The following is a 20958-nucleotide window of genomic DNA, read 5'->3' on the forward strand; positions in this document are numbered from 1 at the left end:
ATAGGTACTACACAAATACACATGCAATTGCAACAAATCAATATTTACCTCCATTGTGAACAAAGGATCTGACGTTCTCCATTTTATTTTACTCCATTTCACTTAGTTCAAAAGCCCTGAGGGCCGGGGAGATTCCTTAGTGGGAAAGAGAAGAGCACTTCCATGCAAGCATGGGAACCTGGATTCAAAGCCAAGACCCATGAAAAAGGGTTCCGTTCCCACCACCCACATGGCAGCTCAAACCTGTCTGTGATTCCAGTTCCAAGGCTTCTGATGCCCTCACACCAACATACACGCATGCAGGCAAAAGACCAACGATCATAAAACAAAAATAAATTTTATATATATATATATGCTGCTCAGATGCTTGTGAGCCCAGCACTGTGTGGTGCAGACACAGGCAAACAGTTGTCTTACTGATCAGCTGGCTAGATGAAGCAGAAAGCCTCAGGTCCAGAGAGAGACCCTGTCTCAAGGGAACAAAGTGGAGAGAAAGAATGCAGGAGACTGGATATCCTCTTTTGGTTTCCATACTCCATTACCCAGGTGTGCAGGGGTAAAATGTATCCGCGCACACATCACACACATACACTCTAGCCACAATCTGTCAAAGGCTTGAGCCTGGGAGGTAATAGCGCATGCCTTTAATCCCAGCACTCAGGAAGCAAAGGCAGGCAAATCTCTGTGAGTTTGAGGCCAGCCTGGTCTACAGAGCGAGTTCCAGGACAAGTTCCAAAGTTACAGAGAGACCCTGTCTTGAAAAACCAAACCAAACCAAAACTAACAACAACAACAACAAAAATACAAAAACAAAAAAACAATTTTATAATATGGCAGGGCTGGAATGCAGCTGAATAGCAGAGTGCTTGGCTGGCATGTGCAAGGCCCTGGGCTCCACCTCTGCACACACAACAACAACAATAACAAAAACAAACAAAAACCAACCCAACCACCACCACTACTACCAAAACAAGAGAGAGAGAGAACAGCAAAATGAGAAAGCCCTGACCTGGTTGCTTCAGTAAATGAAGAACACAGGAAGGTAAGACAGAAAAATGCCCTGAAGGATGCCCGTTCAGAACTGTGAACAAACACTCTGCCATTCCTGCAGTGATTACTCATGTCAGCTGCCTGGAGCTATGCTGCAAAAGTGGGCACTCACTGGGGCTGGGAGAGGTGAGGGCTCATCCACTGATCCTGCAGTCCCTCAGGCCTGAAGCCTGGTGCCCTTTCAGGTGTTGGCATCATGGAAAAGGTTTGCTGCCTCTTCTCACAAACAAGCCTGTTTTCTGCAATCAGAGTAAGAACGTGGGGAGGGAAGCACAGGGAGCTGGGTGATTTGTAAGACTGAAATCCTGGGATGCGGGTGGCAACCACAGGGCACCCATCAAAGGCTCTCGTCATGTCATCAAAGGCTCTCAGGGGTGCCACCATCCGTCCATGCCAAGAACCAGGTCCTGCTCCTTCGTAATATGCACTCCCCATCTGGCCAAGATCATGGATCACTTTGGGGGTAGGGTGGGGGCTCAGAAGGATCCTTCATCAGCTAAGTGGCCAAGTCCAGCTAGGTGGGGTCCTGGGAGCTTGAGGGGGTACACTGTGGCGGTTGGTCCGGATGGTAGAGAGTCTGGTGAAGCAGGGTACGGACTGCAGGGAGATCATCAGGATCTGAAGACCAAGAAGAGATGGGTGAGAGACTGCCAGGCCTCCGGGTGCGGGGCCACTGGTTGTGCTGACACTCACCCACACCCAGCTCCTGCAGTAGGCTGTGGTACTCAGGCTCAGCCTCCAGCAGCTTCAGCAGATTAGTGGACTCCATCCGCTCCAGCTGCACATCCCAGTACACGTAGATCTTCTGATTGAAAGTGACATATACCAAGCAGGGGCTGTTGCGGCCCTCTTTGCAAGCATACTGGCCTGGGAGACAGGGGCAAGAAGACAAATGTCAAGACTTAGTCCTGGTGGCGGGAGGAGGTTAAGGACAAGAAGACATCAGAGGCCGGGCGATGGTGGCGCACGCCTTTAATCCCAGCACTCGGGAGGCAGAGGCAGGCGGATCTCTGTGAGTTCGAGACCAGCCTGGTCTACAGAGCTAGTTCCAGGACAGGCTCCACAGCCACAGAGAAACCCTGTCTCGAAAAACCAAAAAAAAAAAAAAAAAAAAAAAAAAAAAAAAAAGAAGACATCAGAGGCAGCAGTATTAGCCCTTCACAGAGCAATCAACAAAGGCCCCTTTCCTATTTCTTCTCTGCTAAGAACCCAGTATAGTATGTAAAATGGTAAAACATATCACATTTTAGATATGGGAAAGACACAGTCAGCACCCCAAAAGATGTATTTGTAGGTCTTCTCATCTTGGTGGTACTCTGGAGTAAAAGAGACAGCCCTGCTAGTGCAAAGGGCAGGTTAACAAAATAACCGGAGAGAAAGGCTTTTCTTGGCCTGCTTCTTCCTTCCAAAGCACACACCAACCTTTCAGGTAACTGGGTAACTTCCAGCTCCTTCCATTTATTTTGGGGTCCTGGCGATTGAGCCCAGTTTTGTACCTGTCAGTCAAGGTTCTACCACCAAACTGTACACTGTCAGCCCATTGTCGCATTGTCATTTTATTAGCCAGATATATCCCTGCCACCCAAACAGCTACTGCAGCTCCGAAGTCCCAAATTTAAGATTACAGAGAATACTCGGGAAGTGTTTTCTTCAGCCTGCCATGATCAGCTGGAAACATTCTCCCACAGTCATCCCACTCTTCACACATTTAGAGACGGAGCCCTCAGTGTGCTTACGTCTCATTCCACACTGCCACGATGGGGCTGGAGAGATGGCTCAGCATACTGGCTCCTCTTTCAGAAGACCAGGTTCAATTTCTAACACCCAACTATCTGTACTGCGAGTTCTGAGGATATGATACCCTCTTCTGGCTTTTGTGGGCACTGCACAGTCATGATACATAGACATACATTCAGGCAAACATTTAGACATATAAAAATAAATAAAATTTCCCATCCAAATTAAAAAACAAACTATCAAGATGGGAGCGTGGTACCCATCCATCACCCACCAATGAAAACTAAGGAACCCATTTGTGTTTGGGCTACACTTATGGAAACAAGCCAATCACTTTCCCACACATTTACTAAGCTTGAGCAGCAGAGCTCAGAGGCTACTGTCCCACCTGCACAGAAGGCACGGATGTTTTCATCCACCTGGAAGCGGACGACAGTGCGGTTGTGATCGATGATATATGTTTGCCCATCCCAGGCACACGCTACCACCTCCTCAAGCCCATTGTCCTGAAAAAGGTCAAAGACAGGGTGCCAGAAGGGTCAGGGGCTACTTTAGAAAGAGACCTAGTCAGATGTAGTAGCACACACCTGGAATCTCAGGGCTTGAGAGGCAGAGGCAGAGGCAGAGGCCAGCCTGGGCTACACAGCACATAGCGAGCTCCTGTGTCAGAAAAGAACAAAAGATCTGATGGTGGGGTGGAGCAGTGAGATATCCGAACAGTGAGCTTGACCCTGGGTGGCAAACCATAAACTGGGGTAGTTCTTCCACGTGCCAAGTGCCCAACAGGGCAATCGTAATCTACTTTGCCTAATGTTCAAAGCAACACTATGATGCAAACATTATTCTCAGTTTTATTTGATTTTTCGAGACAGGGTTTCTCTGTAGCTTTGGAGCCTGTTCTGGAACTAGCTCTTGTAGACCAGGTCGGCCTCGAACTCACAGAGATCCACCTACCTCTGTCTCCTGAGTGCTGGGATTAAAGGCGTGTGCCACCACCCCCTTATTCTCAGTTTTATACTGGGAAATTTCTTCTTAGAGGAATAATAAAGCCCAAGGTCACAGGCAGGGGCAAGACCCAAACACAGATCTGTTCTACTGGTCAAAGCCATGGAGCACGCACCACAGTGTGAGCAATGTAGGCCCTGTCATTTGAGGGCTACACTGATAAAAAACAGACTTGTGGACAAGAAGAAACCACAAGACTCAGCTACATTTGTGACAAATAGCCCACTTCTAGACCTGTAGCCTGCTTTCTTTAGGACTATTATTTTTGGTTGAAAGGCATGGAAATGATTTTCCAGTAGCCTCAAAGAGAAGTATTAAATTCTGTGCTATAAGGGCACACTTGGGTGTAAAGAGAGGGACACATTCATTTTGTCTAAGAAAAAGGTTCACTGTTGACTGGGATTTGGGCATGGCTACATTTAAATGTCTTCTCATGAGGCTGGAATGATGGTTCGTTTTTTCTGGAGCACCTGGGTTTGATTCCTAGCACCCACAAAGTAGCTAATAACTGTCTGTAAGTGCAGTTCTAGGGGATCTGATGCACTTTTCTGGCCTCTGTGGGTACCAGGCATACATGTGGCACACAGACATACATGTAGTCAAAACATCTATGCACATAAAAATAAATAAATGAATCTCAGAAAGGGAAAAAGTCCACTCACCGTGACATCCAGCTTCTCCAGGGCAAAGAGCTGGTGATCCACCTGTACCGACCACAAGAGCTTATCTGCTTCCTGCATCAGCTTCAGCGTCCCTGCAGGAAGAGAGGTGGTATGTGACAATGTGTGTGTGTGCATGCTGGGATGTGTATATGAGTGAGTGTGTGTGACTGTGTGTGGTATGTATGTGTGCCTATATGTATGTGTATGTGCTGGTGTGTATGTGTGTGTGGTGTGTGTGTGTGTGTGTGCTGGTGTGCGGGGGTGCTGTGTGTGTGTATGCGTATGTGTGCATGTATATATGTATATGCTGGGCCTTTGAGCAGACCCCTTAGGGTGTCTGCTCATGACCCGCCCACTCCACCCAGCCCAGGACTACTCACCATCTAGGGTGCACAGGGCAAAGAGGCCTGAGTTACCAGTTTCATGACCTGTGCGGGCGATGGAGGTAGGAATGAGGGCAGGGCCCTGGGTCTCTTTTCTCCCACAACTGCCTTGTTCAGCTCTTCCTCTTCCTTACCTTGTTTGATGTTGCCAATTAGGTGAGTGGAAACGTTCTTGTTGTGGATCCGGCCAGATGTCTGGTGCAGCACTATGTCTCGGGCAGCTGGGGTTTCCCTGTCGGTAAGAAAGACATTGGGCCAATGGGAGGCCAAGGGAACTGAGTTCTCTAGGCCCTTTATATCCACCATCACTGCAGGAGCTTCACTTTCAGAAGCTCACCCCTGACCCGTTCTGACTCATGGAAAAGAAAGGAAGGGTGATGGGGCTGCCGGGAGGAATGAATCCGAATGGTGGAATCTCTGCAAAGACCGGCTCATGGTGCTCAGATGTCGCAAGGTTAAAGCCCAGGACTCCTGGTCCTAAACAGTCTTTTCTAAAAGGGCCAAGTGCTTGGGCTGTGGCTTAGATGATGGAGCCTTGAAACCTGCATTGGCCTGTCTACTACCATGTCACCCTGCCCTTACTTTGATGCACCCACCACCTCATCCCCTTACCTACTGTCTCCTGTGGCCTCCTCAGAGGCGGGAGGGCAGCCAGCATCCTTGTTCCAGGTACACAGCAGAACTGCGTAAGCACACCCTGGCTGTGAGACAACCAGTTCCGGCACACCCAGAGGCCCTGGGGTCACAGAGAGACTGTCGACCTGCACCGAGAACAGTCTTAACGGGGGCAGATCAGGAAGGGAGGGAGACACAGGCAGGGCTTCTGAGAATTAGCCTCTGGTTTGATGGGCATAGGAGGAGTTCTAAGGCCCATGAATCTTGTCTGGCACCACCCACCCCAGACCAGGCTCCTGCTGTGTGCCCCACAGCACACACTGAATTCCCAGTGCAGTCTTTGCACTCTGCCCGTTACTAAAATTCCACTGAGAGCCGAGGAATGCTGGACCTCTCTCGTCAAGGACATTTTCCTTCTTCCCAGATGGACCCCACATTCCTCTTGACTTTTCTGTTCACTGGCTCTTAGCGTAGGTCCCCAATCTCTGCTTCTCACCTGACCCTCCAGCATCCACTTCTTGAGGGACACCAGTTGCCCTGTCAGGTGTTCAGGCCCCTCAGCCAGCTCTTCCCAGCGGAAGGCCCGTACCACACGGTCTGTGTATCCTACCACCAGCTCGTAACACCCGTCTCCATCTGTAGGCACAGAAACAATGGATTTGCAGCCGAACCACAGCCGGCAGTCCCAGCACTTTCAGTTGAGTCCAGTCTTCTGGGCCATGAACCACATCCTGTGGTAACTGCCCATTCCGGCCTGGTCTTGTGCTCGTGCCGTTTCTCACTGAAATGCTACGCAGGGTTCATCATCTCTGCTCTCTGTTTCCTACATCCATCGCACATGCTTCCTACCTAGATAACTTCGAGCCAAGCAGCAGTCCCATGTTGCTAAGCTCACCCTTGTCACTTTACCCAAATGCCACCTTCCAGCAAGAATGTCCCTGACAACTCTATTTAAAATCTCTACCTCTTGGGTCTGGCTCAGCAGTTCAGAGTACTTGCTGCTCTTCCAGAGGACCCCAGTTAGGTTCTCAATAACCATGTCAAATGGCTCACAACTTCCTGTAATTCCAACTACAGGGGTTTGACCTTCACTCATGTGCACAACCCACACACAAACCTACACATAATTAAATACAAAGAAATCTTTTAAATTGCTGTCTATACCTTGCTATCCTCAGCCCTTTGATTTATTTTATCCCAACACTTGTTACCTTCTACTATAGCACTGAATGACTGATTTTCGGCTGGGATGAACTCAGGCCTGGTCACGCTGGACAAGTGTTGTAATCCTGAGCCAAATTCCCAGCTTCATTATTTAATTTTCTTATAAAATTTATTCTATCTCTTCCCAGAACAATCTAAGATGGTATGATTTTTTTTTTTTGCTTGCTTTATTCACTTTGTAATTCTAGAACACAGAACGGTTCCTAGCTCACACTAGGTCCGTAGCTCCTAGTTATTAAGTAGGGGCTCAGTAACTATGCCTCAACTATACAATAAATGAAAATAAAGTAAAACCAAATAAAAAGAGAAAAAGTAAACACACAACAATGTACAAAATGGACCCAACTTTCCCCCTTTGCCCAGTCCCTGCTCCTTGGCTGCTCATGCTCACCAATGTCGCTGATCAGCATGACCTTGGTGTTGGCTGGGATGTGCTGCTTGAAGACAGGACGCTGTTCTTCTCCAAGAGTCTCATGGTGCCCAGAAGCATCCAGAGCCTTGGTGGATGTCAGGTCAAATAAGTGAAGCCAGCCCTCTGCGCTGACGGCCACCACCAGGTTCTGGGAGAGAGAGAGAGGTACAACAGAGGTGCATGAGGTGGGGAGGGGCTAAGAAGCAGATCTCAAAGGCCAGGGCCGACCTTCCTAAAGAGTCGCAATGGAGGCAAGGACCTGGGGTTCTACCCTAGCCAGAGAAGCCCCGCGTCCTTACCTTTCCTTTATTACACACGTCTCCGACCCCAACACAAGTCAACTGCAAGAGAGAAAAGGAGGCTGATGAAGGAATGATGGCATTCTTTCCTAATCACCTAAAGCTTGCGTCACATGACCTATAATGAATTGTCTTTATTGATAGACACGTTGAGCTATATAATTTGGTTTATTCATACAGCAATACAAAGACTCAAGCAGATAAAAATTCAGACTTAGGTAAAAATGAATAAAATCTAGCTGTGTGGTGCCCACCTGTGCTCTTCTAGCACTCAGGAGGCTGAGGCAGAAGCACTGCCATGAATTCCAGGCCAGCCAGTGCTACAAAGCAAGACAACTTCCTATAATACCCCCTTCCGCCCCCACGCAAAAAAAAACCCACCAAATAGGAAAATAGCCTGATTATTATATTTCTAGATTATTCCAATTATCATCCCCATTTTTATTATACAGTCATGTATCGTATAAGGACATTTTAGTCGACAGAACATCACATATCTTATGGTAGACCTATAAGATCTCATCACACAGCTGGGTGTCAGTTAAGAGGCCGAGGCAGGAGGATGCCAGCCTGAGCTACAAAGCCAGACCCCACCTCATAAAACTAAGGAAACACAGTAGCTGTGTTAGCTTATATAAATGCTGCGGTGGGCACCTGATGTTAAAGGAACCTAACAAGGCATTTCTTAGACGCATCCTTGTTGTTAGCGGCACTGCATACTATCAGAAGTCTTAGGCAGCCACCATAAAGCAGCAAGCTCATCCTACAACATGAAGGACAATATAGTTGTCTTTTTTCCCCCCTGTCAAACTGACAAAAGCTAGAGTTATATGAGAAGAGAAACCCCAGCTGAGAACATGCCTCCATCAGATTGCTTGTAGGGGGGGCTGGAGAGATGGCTCAGCAGTTAAGAGCATTGCCTGCTCTTCCAAAGGTCCTGAGTTCAATTCCCAGCAACCACATGGTGGCTCACAACCATCTGTAATGAGGTCTGGTGCCCTCTTCTGTCCTTCAGGCATACACGCTGAAAGAATATTGTATACATAATAAATAAATAAATAAATAAATATTTTTTTTTTTTTTTAAAAAAAGATTGCTTGTAGGCAATTTCTTGATTAATGCCCGATGTAAGAGGCCCAACCCTGGCCAGATGGCTCCGGGCTGTCTAAGAAAGCAGGCCAGCAAGCAGTTCCATGCTTTGAGTTCGTGCTTCCAGGTTCCCTCCTGGAGAGCCTGCCCCACCTTCCAACTTCACTATAGACTATAAACTGTAAGCTTAAATAAGCTCCTTCCTCCTCAAGTTATTTTTGGCCATGACCTTTATCACAGCAATAGAAAGCAAAGTAAGATAATAGTCTTGTGAGAGAGTTGAAAGAGGGACAGATGAGAGCAATTCCTGGGGTTACCCTCCCCCAGAAAACAACTCTGAAGCAGTAACTCGGCTGAGTTGCTAGGGAATCCCCTGTGGGACTCCTTGGCAGACCAACACAAAGGTATCCTGGCTCCTTCCCAAGCCCCACAGAGATAAAGACTGACCATTCCCTGGCAGGAGCAGGTGAGCCACGGTCGGCTGTCATCGTTCTTATACACAGACAGTTTTCCACTGGTGTCTCCCACCACTAGTTCATTTAACTGCAAATGGAGAGAGAACAATATTAGGAAGAAATTTTACAGAATCCCAGCAACCGCTTCTCAGTTTAGTTTGTCATGGAAACACCTAACATTGCTGGGCAGTGGTGGCGCGCGCCTGTAATCCCAGCACTCTAAGAGGCAGAGGCAGGTGGATCTCTGTGAGTTCGAGGCCAGCCTGGTCTACAGAGTAAATTCCAGGGAGCCCAAGTTACACAGAAAAACCCTGTCTCGAAAAACAAACAAAAAACAAAACAAAAAAAACATAAAAGAAAGCCTTTGATGGCTGCAGGTGTAGCTTGGTTGGTAACGTGCTTTGCCTAAAACGCCTGAGGCCCTGGTCCTATCCCTAGTACCACATAAAACTAGGCATGGTTGCTGGGTGTGATGGCATTGCTCTGGTCCCTGTACTCCTGAGGCAGAAGCACAGGATCTGGTCTACAGTCAAGGCCACATAGTGTCTCAAAAATCAAAAGAAAAACAACATTAAAAAAAAGGGAAAAAAAACAAAAATGAGAGAAAACAGGCATCGTGGCACACACCATAAACTCAGCACTAGAGGTAAATGTGAAGGCACGTTGCCGGAAGTTTGAGGCCATTCTCAAGTTACGTAGCAAATTTAAGGTCAGCCTAATACTGTCTTTAAAAAAAAAAGGCATTGAGAGGTATGGTAGATCTGCCTGTGATCCCAGCACTCAGGAGATGGAAGCCAGAGGGTAGCAAGTTGAAGGCCAGCCTGGGTTACACAGTAAGAACATGTTTCAGGGGGGAAAAAATCTTCTGAGACTGATCGCTCAGGAGCTAGGGGTGTTTCAGTAGCAGGGCAGTTGCCTGGCACAGGTGAAGTAAAAGGAACCCAACAACAAACAAATATTTTGGAACCAACACAGTCAGTTTCCCAGACCTTACTTCCGTGTGTGCGTAATGGAAAAGTTCTACAGGAGCAGTGATCCAGGTAGATCAACTAGCAGCACAGCTCTCCGCCCAAAAATGCCTGACCTTGTACACTCACTGGTCCATTACAAATGCGACACGTTTTGGAAACAGTCTAATAGTGAACTTTGGAAAAATAGTACTTCAGGCTTCCTATTTTGTCAGACGTCAAAAATACAAAGTCAGTTCCCAGGGTCCCATCTCTTCTTACAAGGCCCCTGAGTTTTAATGATTTTCATTATCGGAACACAGAGGAATGGATCTGTCTCAGAGAGGGGCCTGAAGGTGTTGCTGGTGTCAGTCTCTTGGCTCTGGGGGAGGGAGGGTCCCTTCACAGAGCCTCTCCCCACCACGGCTAATCCATTTGGGGAGTCAGCTGGCTCCAAGCCCTGCTTCTACAATTTCCTGATCTTCTCTTGGGAAGAAGACAATGTCTCCCCCAAAGAGAGGAAGCTAAAGTTAGATTCTTAAGAGATCAACAACATTAACGTGGTGATAGATCTACAGTAAGGAGTGACATAAATCTGTTAGAGCCAGCTAACTGAGAGCCCTCCCCCAAAAACAAAGAAATCTGAGACAAACTGGGATTGACATAATGATTTAACTTTTAAACATGTATTTTTAAATAGTTATGGGAGTTTTGTGCAAAGTTATAAAAAAAAAACAAAAAAGGAATCCAGGCAGTGGTGGCACAAGCCTTTAAATGCCAGCACTTGGAGGCAGAGGAAGGCGGATCTCTGTGAGTTCAAGGCCAGCCTGGGCTACAAGAGCTAGTTCCAAGACAGGTTCCAAAGCTACAGAGAAACCCTGTCTCGAAAAACCAAACAACAACAACAACAAAAAGGAATAGCAGCATATATTCTGCTTATTACAGCCCTGACAGTTGAGGTCTCAATTAGTCAGCTGAGAGAACTTTTGCAGACACCATGGAGAGAGGATTCATAGTGCAACTGTTGGATTTTTACACAGATCTTTCTGATCCCATTTTTACCCCTTTCTCTGTTTCTCACTCTCTTTGTTTTGTCTTGTTTTTGTTTTTTTGTTTTTTTGACAAGATTTCTCTGAGTAACAGCACTGACTGTTATGGGAACTAATTCGGTACACCAGGCTGGCTTTGAACTCACAGGGATGGGCCTGCCTCTGCCTCCTGAATGTTGGGATTAAAGGTATACACCCCACCAAACCCAGCTCTCTCTTGCTCTAAAAGATTTATTTTTATTTTATGTGTATGGGTGTTTTGGCTGCATGTATGTCTGTGCACCTTGTGCATGCCACGTGTCCTCAGAGGTCAGAAGAGCGTGTCAGGGCCCCTGGAACTGGAGTTACAGGTAGTTGTGAGCCCGAGTGCTGGGACTAAAACTGGGGTCCTCTGGAGGAACAGCCAGTACTCTTAGAAACCAAGCCACCTCTCCAACAGTGAATACACTTTTCTTAAAAATTTTAAAGCAGAAACTTATGGGTCAGGGCTGGAGAGATGGCTTAGTGGTTAAGAGCATTGCCTGCTCTTCCAGAGGTTCGGAGTTCAATTTCCAGCAACCACATGGTGGCTCAAAACCATCTGTAACGAGATCTGGTGCCCTCTTCTGGCCTACAGGCATACATGCAGGCAGAACACTGTACATAAATAAATAAATCAAAAAAGAAAAAACCAAACAACTTATATATAGGGCCATAGTCATGTAGGGCTGCATGCATGCCTGCTTTTCTGCATTATCCAGAAAAGCGCAACTTCCCCTGCCTCTGTCCTCTCTAAGCATGCGTTCCGTCACACTTGGAGCTTTTGGAAGGCATTTCAGGCTTTCCTCCCCCCATGCAGTTGCTCGTGTGTCATGTGTCTGACCTCGTTTCCTGCTAAAATGGCATGGCCTTTCCCTTCTTCACCTCAGGCAGCTGCTGTTTGAAAGCTTGCCTGCCAGGTTTTTAAGTTTTAATAAAATTGCCTTTGTGCTTCCAAAACAAATATTTTTAAAATCACATGTATTTATTTACTTGCGTGTGTGTGTCTATGCACACACATGTGTGCCACGTGGTGTGTAAGAAACAGCTCTCTCCTTCTACCATGTGGATCCTAGAGCCCAAACTCAGATCACCAGACTTGGTGGTAAGCGTCTTTATCTGCTGTTCCTGTTTACATTTTTTTCACGTATAAAATGCTGAGAGGAGCCTACAACGAACAGTGTGCATGCCTATAATCCCAGCACCCAGAGGTTGAAGAAGTGGGGGAGGACTGCCAATCCCAGGTCAGCCTCAGGAAGGTACACTGTGGGACTTTACCCAAGAAAGAAAACGCTCAGCTGGCCCTCAGTTTCTAGAATGCTCAGCCATCCTCCCTTCTTGGTGAGAAGGACCTCTCAGTTTTGCAGAGCCACAGAGACAGAAAAAGAACCATAAAACAGCACAGTAAGTACACTGAGCAAGCAGATGTAACCCAGTCGGGCAACCTGAGGCAGCATGCAGGAGAGGTCATTTCCAGGCGGCTCCCGGCTCTCTAGCACTTGACAGCTTCCCATCAGATCTGTTGCTCTGACAGAACTAAGCTCTGGCTTCACCAGGCCACACAGCGACTTTACAGAACCCCCGAGGGAAAGTCCACCACGCTCAGCAGTGCTGAATGAGAAAGCTTTCATCTCCCAGAGACTTGCTGTGCCACATCCAGGCAGGCTTCTGTGGGTGGCCTAAAAGCATGTTTTATTCCTGGCTTCTGCCTCCATCTCAGCAGGAAATAAATGAGCTTCAAAGAACTAAGAGTTTATCAGGTTTAAATCAGTCTTTGTCCTCAATTCCCAAACACCAAATATTTGGGGACCACAAAGCATGCTTTTTTTTTTATTATTAATATTATTTTTCCCCCTGAGACAGGGTTTCTCTGTGTAGCCTGTCCTGGAACTCACTCTGTAGACTAAGATAGCCTCAGACTCACAGATCCGCCTGCCTCTGCCTCCTGAGTACTGGGATTAAAGGTGTGCACCACCACTGCCTGGCACACAAGCCATAGTGGTTTTTTTTTTTTTTTCCAAGACAGGATTCTCTGTGTAGCCTTGGCTGTCCTGGAACTCACTCTGTAGACCAGGCTGGCCTCAAACCCACAGAGATCCTCCTGCCTCTGCCTCCTGAGTGCTGGGATTAAAGGCATGCGCTACCACCTGGCCACAAACCATGTTTTATTGGTAATTCTGAGACAGCGTTTCATCATGTAGTCCTGGGTGGCCTGGAATCTGCTGTGCAGATCAAGGTGGCCACAGACTTGCAATGATCCTCCTCCCTCTCCCTCCTGAGTACTGAGATTACAGATGTGTACCAACTCGCTTAGCAGCAAATTTTTCCCTTTCTTTTTTCTATGTTGGCATGGTGGTGGGGAAGGAAGGCAGGGTCCCACACGTTCTAGATATGTGCCCAGCCACTGGGCTACACCCTCATACAGTAACAATGTTTATCTACAGTCATGTGCTGCAGCTGACCATTTGTTAACTTGTCCATTTTCCCAACTTCTTCCATCTTCCCCCTAACTACACACATAGCTCTTCAGGTGGCTGTGCAACAATCACATTTGCTTTGTCTTTCTTTAAAAACAGCACTGGGACCAACACCTTCAACATACAATATTTTGTTTTTCACACTTGCCTTTCATAACAATTTTATATTGAAAACCCGAGTTTGATCCCTGGGCAGCATCCACATGGTAGATGTGAGCACTGACTCCTGCAAGTTGTTTTTGACCTCTATACTGCACTGTGGTACGCATGGTTCTTTGACCTCTATACTGCACTGTGGTATGCATGGTTCTTTGACCTCTATACTGCGCTGTGGTACGCGTGTGTGGTTCTTTGACCTCTATACTGCACTGTGGTACGCATGGTTCTTTGACCTCTATACTGCGCTGTGGTACGCGTGTGTGGTTCTTTGACCTCTATACTGCACTGTGGTATGCATGGTTCTTTGACCTCTATACTGCGCTGTGGTACGCGTGTGTGGTTCTTTGACCTCTATACTGCACTGTGGTACGCATGGTTCTTTGACCTCTATACTGCGCTGTGGTACGCGTGTGTGGTTCTTTGACCTCTATACTGCGCTGTGGTACGCGTGTGTGGTTCTTTGACCTCTATACTGCGCTGTGGTACGCGTGTGTGGTTCTTTGACCTCTATACTGCGCTGTGGTACGCGTGTGTGGTTCTTTGACCTCTATACTGCGCTGTGGTACGCGTGTGTGGTTCTTTGACCTCTATACTGCGCTGTGGTACGCGTGTGTGGTTCTTTGACCTCTATACTGCGCTGTGGTACGCGTGTGTGGTTCTTTGACCTCTATACTGCGCTGTGGCGCATGTGTGGTTCTTTGACCTCTATACTGCGCAGTGGCGCGTGTGTGGTTCTTTGACCTCTATACTGCACTGTGGTACGCATGGTTCTTTGACCTCTATACTGCGCTGTGGTACGCGTGTGTGGTTCTTTGACCTCTATACTGCGCTGTGGCGCGTGTGTGGTTCTTTGACCTCTATACTGCGCTGTGGTACGCGTGTGTGGTTCTTTGACCTCTATACTGCGCTGTGGCGCGTGTGTGGTTCTTTGACCTCTATACTGCGCTGTGGCGCGTGTGTGGTTCTTTGACCTCTATACTGCGCTGTGGCGCGTGTGTGGTTCTTTGACCTCTATACTGCGCTGTGGTACGCATGGTTCTTTGACCTCTATACTGCACTGTGGTATGCATGGTTCTTTGACCTCTATACTGCACTGTGGTATGCATGGTTCTTTGACCTCTATACTGCGCTGTGGTACGCGTGTGTGGGTCTTTGACCTCTATACTGCTCACCCTGTACTCGCACATGCAAATGAGCAAGTGTAATTTTAAAATTATTGAGCGTGGGAGATGAAGAGATTGGCTTAGTGGTTTAGAGTACTTGCTGTTCTTGGAGAAAACCAGTTTTGCTTCCCAGCCTCCACACGTCAGCTCACAACCATTTGTAACTTCAGTTTTAGGTATTCACACACACACAAATCCTATTCTTAAGGATGTTATAGCAATGGTGTTCACAATGTAGGCAAGGAAAATAAGAAGAGCAGAAAGTACAGCTGAACCTCTGTATCTGCGGGGCATTGGTTTCAGGAATTCTGTAACCACAGACTAGTGTTTGTAGATAACCTCTTGGACAATTTAATTTTTCTTTTCTTTTCTCGCTCCCTCTCTCTTTTTGGAGACAGGGTTTCTCTGTGTAGTCCTGGCTGTCCTGGAAATTGCTGTGTCAAGCAGGCTGGCCTTGAACTCCGAGATCTGCCTGCCTCTGCCTCCCCAATTCTGGGACTAAAGGTGTGCCACCATGCCCAACTCAATCTTTATTCTTTTATTGATTTCTGTGGTACCAAGAATTCAACCCAGGGCTTTGTTCATGGTTAGGGAAGTGTTTGGTAGCTATGTCCTCAGACTGCTACCATATCACTTTAAATCATCTCGAGGGCTATATGAATACAGACCCATGCAGCACAGAGTTGGGCCAATGGTGGGCTCTATACGTCAGGATAAATGCCATTCAGGTTTGTGTAAGCACACACTATGATGTTAGGACTACAAAGTAATCCAATAATGCATTCCTCAAAAGTATCCCCTTCATTAGGGGATATAATGTATAGTCGCTATTCCGTACTGTTTGTGTAATGGTGTCAATAAATGGAACTTGAACATGTTCAGGACAGATCCATTCTTTTCCCTATGGGGTCTGGTGAATCCTGGGCATGGAGCACTTGGATTGGGAGGGCTGCTAATACTAATAACTCTAATATTTCCAGAGCAATAACTGCGCCCAGATGTGAAACCATGCGTTCCACCTCCGTAATCTGTATTTATTTATAAAAATGATGAGAAAAGGAACAATTGCCTAGGAAAGAAAAGAGTTGGTGGGCATAGCTTGTGCAATTCAACAAACAGGTAGCACTACGAAGTCGCCAGACACTTGAGTCTATTCTGGGTGGGCACAGTAGAAGCCTGGCATGATCAAGACTGATTGTGGGCTATCTGCGGCCGACTGCCGCAGCAGAGAAGTCTACCTGTTGATTCCAGTGCGGAAGCCAAGGGCAATAACAAGTGTGCAAGCACGGTAGCCTAGAGGACGGGAGGGCATAGCCATAGGCAGAGAGATATTATTAAACGAAATTTACTGGTATAAAAAAAATTGGCCGGGTGGTGGCGCATGCCTTTAATCCCAGCTCTTGGGAGGCGGAGACAGGTGGATCACTCTGAGTTCGAGGACATCCTGGTATATAAAGCAGTTCAGTATAACCAGGGTTGTTTTAGAGAAACGCTGTCTCCAATTGGGGGCTTGGAAAGGTAGAGTTTTGGAAGGGTATTTCGACTAGGGGAAGCAATAATGCAGGGAACTTGATCGCTGCTTTACAAGGCGCCTACTCTGACAAATCATTGAGCTGGGCAAAAGGGCCAATTATCTAGTCTTTAAAATTATTAATAACAAACATATGGCTGAAGAGATGACTCAGCAGTTAAGACACTAGCTGCTCTTCCAGAGGAATAGGGTTCGAGTCCCAGCACCCACGTGGCAGCTCACAGCTGTCTGTTACTCCACTTCTAGGGGATCCAATGGTCCAACGGGCCTCTTCTGGTCTCTATGGACACTGCACACATGTGGTACATAGATGTACATGCAGCAAAACATTCTACACGTAAAATTTAAAACTTAAAAAAAAAAAAACTAAAACTGTTCCAGAGGTTCCTGTTCAATTAAGCCGCCGGCTATGTTGCTCAGGGACTGAGACTGTCAATCAAGTTTGTCTTTCGCACGCCATGATGGCTCCAGTGCGCACGCGCACCACAAGCTACTTCCTACCTCTCGCCCCGCCCAAGTGCTGTCATTTGCAGTGCGCATGTACTCACCGAGTCGTTATCGACGTCTCCGAGGCAGATGGCGTGCGGGAAAAGGCTCCCGCTGAAGTCCAGCGCCACGCGCTGCACGTAGCTAACCGACCTCATGGCACTCTGGAGGGCTGGGGCCACCGCGCCTAACGACCCCGAGTCCTCACGACAGCCGCGCGCGGGCGCGCGTTAAGGCCACCAAACCGGAAGTGTACGTCACCGCCTGAGCCTCCAGTTCCGGCTTTCTTCGCCTAACTTTAGGGAAGGAGGCAGGCCTTCCCGGCCCGAGCCGACTTGAGGCCGGGGGCTGCACTGTCTCCTCTTAGGGGAGTCAAACCATCAACGGTTGCTCTTAATTAATTAACGGTTGCATAATTTTGTTTCCGAACAGTTCTTTTATGAAATTATCCAAAAGGAGTTATCAACACAATGTAGTGGATTGCAACCCACATTTAACAAAAATTAAGAGGCCAGGAAAATAGCTCAGCAATTAAGAGCACTTGCTGCTTTTGCAGAGGACCCAGGATCGATTCACAGCCCTGATGTGGCGCTCGCACAGGTCATTAACTCCAGTTCCAAGAGATCCGAAGCCAGACGCCCTCTTCTGGCGTCCCAGACACCCACGTGATGCACAGATCACATGCAGCAAAACGTTTAAAAATGCGAATAGGAAAAGACTCCAGTAGTAAACAGTATTACTTGTGACAGCTTTGTCTCAGTTGTTTCTACTTATATATACAACATTCTGGATTATAATGAAAAAGCAATTTTTATGTTGTGTACTCTGTGAGCAGCGCCTACTGCAAAGCACGCCTCTAAAATCAACACAGCTATGTAAGCTTAAATGTTTCTTCCCATGAGGAAAACACGTTCAGCAAGATTGAGTAACTTGGCTGAAAGTGGTAGACGTGAGATGTTTGATCCAAAATGCTAGGGGCTTTCCGGTCACTGGGGCAGCACCTGGGAAAATGAAAGTTGCTGGGATTCTTTGGCTTGTTTGGTGGAGTCCCCACCACCAGCGCAAAGCCTCCTCTTTCAAGCGGTCTCACTCTAGTTTAGGTGGGATCCTTATTCTCAGGACTGGCTGCTTTGGGATACCTACCCTGTTGAGTCAGGTCCTGCCATTCTTTTGAGGTGTCTTCGTAAGACAACAGGAGTACTAAGCCAGATGTGGTCAGGCTTGTCAGTAACTCCAGCACGTGGGAGGAGGAGTAGGCAGGACCAAGATTTCAAAGTCAGCCCTGAACTAGCTCTATGCCAACTTTGGTTACATGAGACCCTGTCTCAAAAACCAAACAAAAACAATAAAAACAAACAAAAACCACCTTCCTGGCACTTGGGAGGTAGGGGCAGGAGTTCAGAAGTTCGGGGTTACCTTCAATCACATGCAGTCTAGGGCCAGCCTGAAACACACGAGGCTGTCTCCTTTTTTTTTTTTTTTTTATGTGCAAGCTTGGGCTGATTTACACATGGTTTCTCAACCAAAACAAACATACACTTTGAATATGTTGGATGGCCTTTCTGTGTTGAAAGTAATGCGAGATGGCTGAAAGTGAGACCTTTCTACTCTAGGAGAGGGAAAATGATGGATTTGGTCTCAGTGGATCTGACAGCTGAAAGTACAAAGGAAAAATACAAGCAGGAGGCAAGTCTGAATCAGTCTTGGGGACTGCAAATCCATTCCTGGATAAATGGTTACCAACTTCTATTGTCAGGGGTGAGCTGCGGAGGCAGCTAGATCCATTGGGAGGTCCAGGTCACACAGGTATGCCTGGTGCTTCAAACTCATTGTTATTCATGGAGGGGTTGTATGCTCACATACCCGCTGTCTACTTGTCAGCCTTGTTCAACCCCCAAATATCTTACTAGGTTTCTAAGGAGAAAACAAAATCAACCTTGTAGTATTTGTGCCTGCATATAATAAGTAATTTTTTTTTTACTGTTTTTTCCCTAATAAAATTAGAAGATAAACACTAATTTTCTTAGGACAGAAGAGTAGAGCAGCAGCCTACTTCTCACTGTATGTGCTGGTCTGACCCAATTCCTTGAAATCACCTCCTGACCCAGTACTCCACAATAATCTCCCTTCATTTGGAGTTCTTGTTCTGGAATTTCAGTCGCAGTGTCTGGTTGTTTGTACAATTGTTTTTTCCCAAGATTTATTATGTATACAGTGTTCCACCTGCATGTATGTCTGCAGGCCAGAAGAGGGTGTCAGATCTCACTGCAGATGGTTGGGCCACCATGTGGTTGCTGGGAACCCAACTTGAGACCTCTGGTAGAGCAGCCAGTGTTCTTAACCACTGAGCCATCTCTCCAGCCTCAGTTTGTACAACTGTTTATCATCATGAAGGTCATGTCATGTCATTCACAACTTTGGATGCCATGTCTTTTGTCAATCAAGAGAGCCAAATAAAATTAGATAGGAAAGAATGTCCCTAAAAAAAGGTATAAACTAAGCCTTGTGTTATGTCTGTACACTTGTGAGTGTGCTTGACCATCTGGACATACGTGAAAGTCAGAGGTTGATTTTGAAATGTCTTCCCCAATTGCTTCTCCATCTTCTTGAGACATGATTTCTCACTTAACCCAGAGCTTACTTCTTCATGCAGTGTGTGTGGCCAGTGAACTGTGCACCACTTCGCTTCATGGTTGCAGGCATGCCTTAGGATGCCAAGTTTTCACATGGCTGCTAGAGATCTGGAAGGTCTTCATGCTTGTGCAAGCATTTACACGTTGAACCACCAAATCTCTGTACACCCACATCCTTTGAGTACATCACCGTGGAACACATGACTGGGCCTTTGCATAGCTAAAGGGCTGGATCCCTTTTCCCAGCAATGATTTTCTTACAAGTATTTTTTTTTTTCCTAGTTCTTAGTGTTACTTTTTCCTTCAGCTGAAATGAGACACACCATTTACTTGAGGTGCTCTCAGGGGGATATCACAGGTGCACCAAGAAGGCATTAGGCCCTGTAGGTTTTATGGGCACCATAGCAGGGACTTTCCTCTTCAGTCTGATGGGAATGGGAAGACTCTCACAGTGGAGGGACAACACACTATTTAGTGCAGGTGGCGAAAAGGTGCCTTTTTAAAGAGCAGGTGAGCAGTGAACAATGATGTGGGGGGCAGGAGAAGAAAGATATGTAGGGAGAAGTGACACCTCATAGGCTGGAAATATTTAGGTGGCAGTTTACAGAACTCCATTTTAGTTTACAGAACTCCATTTCCAGAGAGGAATTACTTAGAAATCTATAGTAAAAGCTCAGAGCAGTTGCTGCTGGACTTTCTGAGCACATTCCCTGCAGAAATGCTCAAGTGTGGGTGAGCAAGGGCCAAGTGTCTAGAAGACACTCATGAGTAGTGTCGTCTAGACCAACTTCAATATGTAGCAGGATTATTTTTGGCTATAAAGACTTAAATCACTTTATCAAATCATCTTCACTAGACAGTTTTAATGTTATAATAAACAGGACTTTTCCATCTCTACTGTCCTATAAAAGTACAGTAAATTTTAAGTTCTTGGACTCTCAAAGAGCTTCCCAGAAAAAACAGGATTTGGGATGCTTTTTACCCATGTATTGTAGAAAGGCTCAAGACTGGCCCTCAATCACATGACCTCAAAGTAATTTAGGCTAGTTCAGAGAACTCATCTTCAAGGAGACATTTCTGTTTGACTTTTGCAAAGTTTCTTTTTTGAGACAGGATCTCACCTATCTCAGGCTGGTCTTGAACTTAAGTAGCTGAAACTTCTGATCCCTTTGCCTATACCTCCCAAGTGCACCCTCATGCAAGGTTCATGTGCTGGGGATCTAACCCAGTGCTTCATGCCTGGTTTTACTTACGATGTGCATTGTCTGTGAGTGCATATTGTGTGTGAACAGATGACAGTGTAAGTCAGAGGACATTGGATCCCCTGGAGTTGGAGGTTGGGAAGTCCTGTGTTCAGTTCTCAGCACATGATGGGTGGCTTACAACTACCAACTCTAGTTCCAGGGAATTTAACAGCCTCTTCTGCAATATGGCGACTGTACACATAGATACATGCAATTCACAAATACACACAGCTTTTAAGGACTATCTATTTGCCCCTGGATTCACTATGTAGACCAGGCTGGTCTTGAACTCAGGGATTACCCTTATCTTTGCCTCCTGA

At 46.7% G+C, this 20958-nt stretch overlaps 1 protein-coding gene across 2 annotated transcripts; it reads right to left on the reverse strand.

Moving 5' to 3' along the window:
- Positions 1 to 318: 318 nt before the first annotated feature.
- Positions 319 to 17006, reverse strand: Itfg2 (integrin alpha FG-GAP repeat containing 2). Of its 2 annotated transcripts, XM_041637051.1 has the most exons (12): positions 16824 to 17006; positions 8924 to 9019; positions 7388 to 7429; positions 7068 to 7236; positions 5949 to 6088; positions 5450 to 5598; positions 4972 to 5069; positions 4835 to 4882; positions 4455 to 4546; positions 3176 to 3293; positions 1744 to 1917; positions 319 to 1668 (listed from the first exon to the last, which is right to left on the reverse strand). In XM_041637051.1, exons 1-12 carry the CDS (start codon positions 16917 to 16919, stop codon positions 1565 to 1567), a joined length of 1326 nt encoding a protein of 441 aa, XP_041492985.1. In that variant the 5' UTR covers positions 16920 to 17006; the 3' UTR covers positions 319 to 1564. The 2 variants fall into 2 exon arrangements, with proteins under 2 accessions (XP_041492985.1, XP_041492994.1); XM_041637060.1 differs by lacking the exon at positions 4835 to 4882.
- Positions 17007 to 20958: the final 3952 nt, after the last annotated feature.

This window comes from Microtus oregoni, unplaced genomic scaffold, assembly GCF_018167655.1.
Source record: "Microtus oregoni isolate MIOR12 unplaced genomic scaffold, Mior012 000002F_ref0000024, whole genome shotgun sequence".
In the NCBI taxonomy this organism is placed as follows: domain Eukaryota; kingdom Metazoa; phylum Chordata; class Mammalia; order Rodentia; family Cricetidae; genus Microtus; species Microtus oregoni.

Excerpts from the sequence above, each read along its gene's own strand:
- Itfg2 (XM_041637051.1), bottom strand. The coding sequence starts at position 16,919 with ATGAGGTCGGTTAGCTACGTGCAGCGCGTGGCGCTGGACTTCAGCGGG. Across the intron at positions 7,430-8,923 it reads CCTGCTCCTGCCAGGGAATG|TTGACTTGTGTTGGGGTCGG; the intron begins GTCAGTCTTTAT and ends TCTCTCTTGCAG. Across the intron at positions 1,918-3,175 it reads CATCCGTGCCTTCTGTGCAG|GCCAGTATGCTTGCAAAGAG; the intron begins GTGGGACAGTAG and ends CCTGTCTCCCAG.